Genomic DNA, 9,066 nt, shown 5'->3' on the forward strand with positions numbered 1-9,066 from the left:
ACAGCTGTCAGAGTGGATCACATCCAGTTCGGGGAGTGTCACATCGGGACCCCCTACCCCGTGACCTTCACCATCACCAACCGCAGCAAGGGGGAGGCGATGCGCTTTGAGTGGCTGGCGGAACCCCCCTTTCACTTCTCCCCCAAGGTGAGCTGGGGTGGCTCTGCCTTTCCCCACTGCACGGCCCTGCCCCACACATTCCTGGGAGCTCCCCCTTATCAGCTGGAACCCACGTCGGTGCCATGTAGGAGCAATCCCAAATGGCTCCGCGTGGGAGCTTTGCTGCATGCGGGAGTTGCCATCCCTCATCCCTGGCTTTGCCGGGGCCGGGCTCTCAGTCCTGCAGCAAAGGCTTCGTGTTACGGGAGGTGGCATCTCCTGGGCTTTATCAACCCTCAGAGAGAAGCGCAGGAAGATGGAGATTCCTGGCACGGCTGCTCACCACATTGCTCCCTTCACTGGCTGTGCTGCTCTGGCTGGGGATTGGAGTTGGATCTTCTCTCTGGTTCTTCCTAGGTGGGACACCTCCATGCCGGCTGCGCTAAGGACATCACAGTCACCTTGAAATCGGACGTGGCCGTTGCCTTCAGAAAGCACCCTGTGAAGTGCATGGTGGCGAGCATCACCTTCCAGCTGCCGCCGGAGCACGTTCCTGACTGGGATGACCACCTGCGCACCATCAAGTGGGTGGATGCCACGGAGGCCCCAGGAGCCACGTGGCCTCTCAAGAAGAAGGTAAGCAGCACAAATGCAACAGTAACAAATGCTTGTGTAACAAGAGCTGCTGATGGTGCCAGAGCGACGTCTCCGCTGGCCGAGGGGCTCCCGCCTCCTCCTGATGTTTAATCCGTCCGTGAGGTTGACCAGGAGCCGAGGGAGGTCACACCCGATACGTTATGGTGGTTACATCTCTCCTTTTCCCCAAGGAGGAGGTAAACGCCGTGCTCTCCGGCTCGTGTGAGACGTGGGGAGCAGCACTAGCGCTGGGTGTGGGTGAGCTCTGAGCTCTGCGCTGACACCAGAGGTGTTGGCTGTGGTCTCTGTGTCGTGGGGCTCTCTTGTTATGGAGGCACTGTGTGGCCATTGTGCGGGAGTCCAGAGAAGTGTCATCTCCAGAAGCTCCTCCTTTTGCTCTCATTGTTGCCAACCACACCTCTCCTGGGTGATGGTTCTTCCTTAGTTTCTCAACCATTGCAAAACCTGTTATCCAAACTGCTTCCCCATCAGAGCATCAGCGCTCAGAGGCTTCCCAATGACTTTGTTCCCACCCCGAAATGCCAGTCCCCAGCCCTACACGAGACATCTGGAAGCAACAGTCCCCTGCTGTTGCCCTGTATGAAACCCCTGGAAAGGAAGAGCTGCTTTCTATGTGTGTTCATTCGTGAGGTTCTCCACTCACAGAGCTCCAGTGGGAGAATTAAATCCCCATTTAGAGGTCTGCTGCATTTACAGAGGGCCAGGAGAAGGGTCGGACACTTTATACGGTTGAAGCACAGGGACTGATCCCTGGTCATTGTCCCCATGGGTGTATTTGTGGTCACAGTGGTGATTGCTTTGATCAGGAGGTAGAAACAGATAGTCCAGCAGAAAGGTGACCTTTCTTTGTCACCTTTCCAGGGAAGGAAATGGGCATGGTATGTTCCTGTACGGGGCTGGTTTGGCTCAGTCTGGCTTTCTGGGCTCTGCTCAGTGATTCTCCTCTCTCCTTGGAGGTGATCGAGACGGACCCAGAACCAGCTCACACTGTCCTGGAGAAGAGCAGCCGTGAGGTGGAGTTTCGCCTCAGCGCTGTCGTTGACTATGCGCAGTTCAAAATGGACACGGACACGATTGAGTTCAAGGAGACCCTGCTCTTCCAGACAAGGACGTTCACGTGAGTCCTTCCTCCCGGTTTATGTTCAGTCTCAGCTGCTCTTCATCCTTCTACACAGACCCTCTATGGTTTCATCCTTCCCAGGCCCTGGCTGGGTGCTGGAGCCCGTCTACCTGCACACAAAGCCAAGCAGGAGATGGTGGCTGCCGTCCTGCCCAGATGTGCCAGGAGAAGTTCAGTTCTGCTGTGCCTTTCTGCCGGGAGCAGCCGTGGTTTCGCTTTCCTTGCGTGTCTCCTGTCCTCATCTGCTCCAGGATGAGTTTGCAACCAAAATAATGTCAGGCTGAGACCTGAGAGCCTTAATCCAAGACCTTAATCCTAGAAGCCCCTTTGATTAAGCCTCTGGGATACCACATCTGCCCTTTTCTCTTTGACTTCCAAACTTTGGAATACTTTCTCATGGGACACACCAGGGCCACAAGCTGGACAGGGCAGAGCTGTCCGGGGAAGAAGATGCTCCTCAGCCTGAAGAAAGTGCTGCCAGGAGCCCACAGACCATGTCACTTCTCAACTCACTTGGTATTTATTGGGCTTTTTCCTTTTCCCCTCCTTGCTTCTCAGTTTCCAGCTGTCCAACACAGGGAATGTGGCCCTGGAATACACCTGGCTGGAGGCTGTGGAGGATGAAAGCAAAGCGAGCTGTACCACCAGCACCATGGAGCAGCTCCCACCCAGTCTGGACGGTAAGGGGCTGTCTGGGGGTGCCAGGGTTATCTTGTGGGTAGCTAAAGGCTTGGGGAGAAGACACACAACCTCCAAACAGGAATTGCTTTTCCATCCCTATCCAGTTATCCACTTTTATCAGCATCTTCCTTCTCCTTGCCCCCTCCCCGCGTTTCAGACCCTCTGGCACTGGCTCCGACGCGTGCGCTCTGTGTGGGAGCTGAGTGTGGCTCAGGGAGAGTCGCGCCATGGGTTTGGACTGGGAAGGGGGTGTCAGGGCCCCTCTTGCTGGGAAAGCTGAGGTGTGACAAGTGAGTTAACCAACCTGCTGGCACCATCTGGGCACAATTCCCAAAAGTCACCGTCTAAAAAAAACCCTCCTGGCTTGGGCAGGGGAGTGTTTGGTGCAGGCAGGGACCCTGCTCGCAGCAGCTGTGGAGCTCGATGGGGTGGCAGTGACTCATTAACCCCCAGGGATGATGTCAGAGCACACGGTCTCCTTGGGAGCAGTGGGGAGGCTGGGCTGAGAGAGGAGAGCTGCCAGCTCTGACACTTCCTAGCAGGAGCAGCCCAGCTGAGCAAGAACCCGGCGCTGGCCTCGATGCCAGGAACGTGCCGATCTCCCTCCCGTGTGCGTCCTGGTGCTGGCTCTTCCTCGGCACGGGCACGCTCCTGCTGATGCTGGGCTGGGCTCTGCTGAGCTCTCTGGCCGTGGGTTGGGAAAGCCTGGCAGAGAGGAGGAAGGAAGGAAAGGGTGTGAAGGACGGAGCAGTGCTGTCCCCCACAGCCACCGCACACAAACCAGCACCCCAAATCGTGTCTCCAGTTGGCTGCCGGGTCTGGTTTGGGAACGAATGCTGGCCAGGAACCGCTCTGCAAGAGAGGTTTGCCTCAAGCCACCCGGCCATGGAGATGGAGCCAGGGTAGTCCTGGTCCCATTGAACCCCCCATCTGCCAGCCCAGTGCTGTTACAGCAGGATGCTCAGTGGTCCGGTGTGCTCCAGGCAGTTCTCGGGGCCTTTTCGTTGTGCTTGTTGCCCCCAGCTCTCGCTTTCACATGGGTCCCTCAGGATATTTTGGGAATATGATTTAGGAAGCAGTAGCCTAGAAGCAAAAAGCCAACTGGCCGCTCTCCCTGCTCTTCACGGGGAGTCCTCCTGATGAAAGCCTGTGGCTGGAGATGCTCCAAGTACATCCCAGCTCCCTCCTACCTGCCTGCACCAGGAGGCAGAGCTTTTGGGAGGGATTTTTCCTTGACAGATGTCCTCTTCCTTATCACAGGGGATTTCCTCTCCTCCGCTTCTGGTAGCTCTGTGAAGCTCCAGTCCAGCCATTTGAGCCAGCTGGACCACAGTGTGGAGCAGGTCTCTTCTTCCTCAAGCTGCTCTTTGAACACCGCCCGTGCCCCCACCCTGCCATTCTCCATCGAGCCCAACAGTGGCACCATCCTTGCTGGCCAGGAGCAGCGTTTCCAGATGAAGTTCTCTCCGACATACGTGGGGGACTTTGAGAGCCGCATGCTCTGCAGGTAGGAGACGTCCAGGATTCGCTCGCTTCTGCAGTCGTGGTTATACCTCGGATCGGGGTGGGTAGGAGTGCAGATCTGGCAGCAGCCAGCCCCAGAGAGGCAGGGAAACTGCACATGTACAGGAGAAAAGCAAGATGAGCATCCAGCCTTGGTAGAAGGAGGTGTGGAGACACGGGGGAAAGATGTTGTATGAAATATTAAGCTCCTGGAGGGCTGCAAAATCTGGAATGAGAGATCCAGAAAGGGGGAGACACAGGTCACCAGTTAGCCTGGCCACCACCAGCTAGCCTGGCCCAACACCAGTCCCTTTCTTCCTAGGATTCCAAACCTGAGACCTGATCAGAAGGGCCCAGAAGTGGCTGTGAAGGGGAGAAGCCTCATGCCCAGCTGCCACTTTGACTTGGAAGACTCCGACTACATCACGGCAGAGACGCGACCCGGAGTTGCAGGGACCAGAGGAGCCAGAGCTCGATCTCAACAGGAAAGTGCTTGAGATGGCGGCAGTGGGACTGCGCAGCAGGAACAGAAGGTGGGTGTGGGCATGGCTTCTGCTGGTGGTCTCCTGATCACCCCCCATTAACCAGAGGCTCTTCCAAGCCCTGAGGCACATCTGTACCTTGTCTGTGATCTGATGGTGCTTGGCCAGCAGTCTGCTTGGTACCATCTTCCGAAGGAGCCTTGCTGGACTTCACTTTACCTATTTGCCTTCATCTTGCCGTGCTGTCATGCAAGAGTTTGGCCATCGAATCCTGGACTGCGTTGGGTGTGCAGGGACCTCCGAAGGCCATCTGCCCCCTTCAGTGAGCAGGGCCACCTTTAGCTAGATCAGGTTGCTCAGAGCTTCATCTGCCCTGACCTTGAATGTTTCCAGGGATGGGGCCTCCACTACCTCTCTGGGCAACCTGTGTCAGGGTCTCTCCACCTTCAGGGTGTATCCCTGCTAATTGCTTCATCGATAGCCACTAAGCGATAGCCACTAAGCGATAGCCACTAAGCGATAGCCACTAAGCGATAGCCACTAAGCGATAGCCACTAAGCGATAGCCACTAAGCGATAGCCACTAAGCGATAGCCACTAAGCGATAGCCACTAAGCGATAGCCACTAAGCGATAGCCACTAAGCGATAGCCACTAAGCGATAGCCACTAAGCGATAGCCACTAAGCGATAGCCACTAAGCGATAGCCACTAAGCGATAGCCACTAAGCGATAGCCACTAAGCGATAGCCACTAAGCGATAGCCACTAAGCGATAGCCACTAAGCGATAGCCACTAAGCGATAGCCACTAAGCGATAGCCACTAAGCGATAGCCACTAAGCGATAGCCACTAAGCGATAGCCACTAAGCGATAGCCACTAAGCGATAGCCACTAAGCGATAGCCACTAAGCGATAGCCACTAAGCGATAGCCACTAAGCGATAGCCACTAAGCGATAGCCACTAAGCGATAGCCACCTGGGAAACAAGGCAAGTGAAATGTTTCTAGGTGAAACACCTCAAAAGCAGCAGAAGTGTTCATGCTCCCAGTGTCGTGCCCCTGCACCAAGTAACTCCTTCCAGATGGTGTCCAGGACTGGCAGCGCCTGATGTCAGTTACGGCACGGCATCGTTAACCACCCAGCACCTCATTAGTCCTTTTTTCTTTGTGTGCCCAGGACCATCACAGCCATGAACCCGACCAGTTCTGCGTGTTCCTTCCAGTGGATTTGCCAGGACCCCACGGTGCAACAGAGGGAGGGTGTGGAATAAATGCCGTGGGGTCCCACCCATGGGAGACTGTCCTCCATGAAGTTCTTCAATGTGAGTCCTTTCCCACAGGGTTTACCTGTTCAGCAGCTGCCCCGCCGTGGATCACTGCTATGGGGGGCAGTAATAAATCCCAATGTCTCTCCAGTCCTCCATGGGGTCACCAGCCTGCCCCCAGCAAATCTCTCTCGCTCATCTCTGTGGGCTGCAAGTGCTGGCAGAGGCTTGCTCCAACGTAGGGTCACAGCATCTTCTTCTCTGTGTCTCCACCTGTTCCATCCAGCGTGGAGCCTCTCCACTGGCCACAGGTGGGGTCTTGGCCTTTTCCATGGACTCGGGGGCGGTGGGGGGGGGAAACACCCTCTCCACAGTGGGTTTCTCCACAGGCTGCAGGGGCATCTTTCCCTCCAACACCCAGGGCGCCTCCTCCCCAACCCTCCCCAGCCTGCGTGTCTGCACAGCTCGTTACATCTCCTCACTCCCTTCTCTGGTGGCAAAATGCAGCTGCCAGCAGGGTTTTTTTTCTCCTATATGTGATTCACAGAGGCGCTTTGGCCCAATATTTACACTTTGGGGCCACAGAGAATTCCAGCAGCTCCTCACAACAACCATTTTCTACAGCCCCATGTCTCTCCCAGCACCCAGCTACACAAAACTGTGACACCGGGGGAGCGGCGCGCTAATGACCCGGGTTCATTAAAGTTGTTTTCATTAGACGCTGGGGTGTGGTGGTGACAGCAGCGACCTCCGCGCCACTGACGCCTGGCGTGGTGCGGGCGCAGCATGACAAGCTCTATGAGAAGAGGAAGGTGGCAGCGCTCGAGATGGGAGAAGTGAGCGGTGGGAGGGGGGCGGGGGGAGGCTGCCTGGGAATCGGAGACGCGCCGGGGTGGGGGGTGGGTCGGCGGGAGCTGGTTCGGGGGAGTGGGGGGGGCGGGGGATGGTCCAGAGACTGTGGGTCCAACCTGGCTCCCCAGCGACATCTGCTGCTTCTTCAGCGGAGGGTCCAGGGGAATGGGGCATTCCCAGGGCACCGGGGGAAGGGGCCATTGTCAGGGCCAGGTCTTGCAATGCTCTTGGGGCCAGACTGCTCCATGCCAGGCCCTGACCATGGTAATGGACATGAGGGTCCTGCTGGACCACAGTCAGGGCAGCACCCATGCCCATCGTTGGAGAGAAGCTGCAAAAGCAAGAGAAAAAGTAGAAAAGAGGGTCGTGTAGAGATGTGATTTGTGCGTCACGGTAAGGAAGGTGCAGACAGAAGGACGCCCCTGGGACAACCTTTTGTATAGGAATGTTGTGGTTCTTGTAGTAATGAAAAGTCCAGAAACCTGACTGGAGGCTGCTGCCTCAGCCATGAGAGGGGATAAAAGCTTGCTCAGTTGTTACGAAAGGTGTCTTCGATCCACCGCGATTGCAGTCCGGGCCTTTCAATGCGCCACCAGTGGCGCCCCGTGCGGGGCACTGACACGACTCGCTGCGATCCGGTGCCGCGGCTCAGCTGAACTCAGGGCAGAACGCTGACAGGAAGCGCTACCGGCGCCCCAGTGCCTCTCGCAGGAGGAAGGTGAGCGGCTGAGAACTGTGGGGATGAATGTGATCAACAGGATTGTGAAGGAACATGGGAAGAAAAGGGATAGTGGAGAGTTACAGCAAATTTTTCTTTGGCCTTTTAAAAGTGATCCTTCCACAAACAGTCACAATATTTCTCATGCAGAAATCTGGGATGAAGTTGGGGTCAGATTTGGGACGGTGCCACTAAAATGGCTTTGCCAAAAATGTTATCATTTCCTCCAAGTGGAATTGAGCCATGAAGGTGAATTCATGTTTTAAGGAAATGGGGGTGGAACAGGAGGCTGAAGAACAAGCAAAAAATGTGTGTAGAAGAGTAAAACCTATTACCAGGTTTATTTTTTTTTTCTTCTCCATCCAAAATACTCTGAGGTGGGATGGTCCAGGTGAAAATGAAGCTCTTTTGATTTCAGCAATGCCTCTCTGGAACCATCACAGCTGTATACATCTAACTTTCCCTGAGGGGTTGATACCCATTTCAAGGAAATCCCTTTGTGCTAGGATGCAGCTAGGCTGGCTTGGGTTATCAGTTTCCAGCAGGTGTGCTGCTATGTTCTGAGGGACATGATCTACTTCAGCTGGGTAATACTACTTAAGCTTATCCAAGTGTAGCTGGTGAGGAAATAAGTGCACCTTGTTCCCTTCTAGCTGCAACAGCAGCATGTACTAACTGTACCTGTTTCTAAACCAGAGTACCTCTTCCCATATTCAAGTGAGAATCAATTGTCTTGTCTGCCAAAGCCAATCACCCCAGCAATATTTCCAGGGCACAGGGGAGCTGCCTCAGTCCCCCTGTCTCCTGTGGTGTTTGATTGATGTGCGAGAGCCAGGTGCCCCAAGCAGCCCATCCTCCCTGAAAGGGCAGCTGTGGAGCCCCTGCAGCAGCCTCACTCGCCCAGCCCTTACCGCTTTGGTGACAGAGATGAGCTGCTTGAAGCTGATAAGAACGATGTTGAAGACAGAGGCAGTGCACACCAAGTAGTCCACCACCAGCCAGAGCTTGCACAAGCCCCGGCCAAGTCTCCTCCACTCACTGGGCACCACGAGGTCCACTACTTGAACCAGCATTACATTCTCCACTTGGATCTGAAGGTCAGTAGCTCATACTCTCTGCTGGTTAGCGATGGTGGTTTGGACCACCACAGAGTCTCTGGTTACAAGAGTTACTTCTCATTAACATGGCCTCAGGTCATAAGGAAATAGACTTATTTAGTTGGGCAGCCGCAATGAGTGGGGAACTCCAGAGATTCGTTACACTTTTTTCAGTGTCTATTTGGTCGTTTGCTCAGAACAGCGAACAGGATTCTGGGCTTTTGCTTCTCAGCCTCTGTGGTACTAAGCAGTGTCCTTTGGGCGGCAGTGGGAAACCCACCCCCAAACCCCTCTTTGGCGAGAAATGCCTGCAGTCTTCCCTCCACTTCTCCCTGCCCCTGGCAGCTGTGTTCCAATCCCTATTCAGTCACCTTTCTATTCTTTGTACTTGTTACTTCCTACCTGGAGCTGAACTGCAGTAAAATGACAGTGTTTTCCTAAAGGAAACACTAAGTTTCCTTACTGTATTTAAAACTTGGAAGTTCTTCTCATGGTCTGTGACTGCAGCCCTTAATTTTGTAAGTTATAGGTTGAGGGCTTTTTTATTCCTCCTGACAACTTTCCTGAAGGCTGAGAAGTTGATATGGTGTGACA

The 9,066-nt window shown here is 54.8% G+C and overlaps 1 protein-coding gene across 1 annotated transcript; it reads left to right on the forward strand.

Moving 5' to 3' along the window:
* Positions 1–2,449: 2,449 nt before the first annotated feature.
* LOC311204847 (hydrocephalus-inducing protein homolog) lies at positions 2,450–4,557 on the forward strand (the record flags this gene model as incomplete). Its single annotated transcript, XM_084281188.1, has 3 exons — positions 2,450–2,556; positions 3,818–4,064; positions 4,383–4,557. The coding sequence occupies exons 1-3, from the start codon at positions 2,529–2,531 to the stop codon at positions 4,555–4,557; spliced, it is 450 nt and encodes a 149-aa protein (XP_084137314.1). The 5' UTR covers positions 2,450–2,528.
* Between the last annotated feature and the right edge of the window lie 4,509 nt (positions 4,558–9,066).

This window comes from Gallinula chloropus, assembly GCF_964237585.1.
Source record: "Gallinula chloropus genome assembly, contig: HAP1_SCAFFOLD_194, whole genome shotgun sequence".
NCBI classification, from domain to species: domain Eukaryota; kingdom Metazoa; phylum Chordata; class Aves; order Gruiformes; family Rallidae; genus Gallinula; species Gallinula chloropus.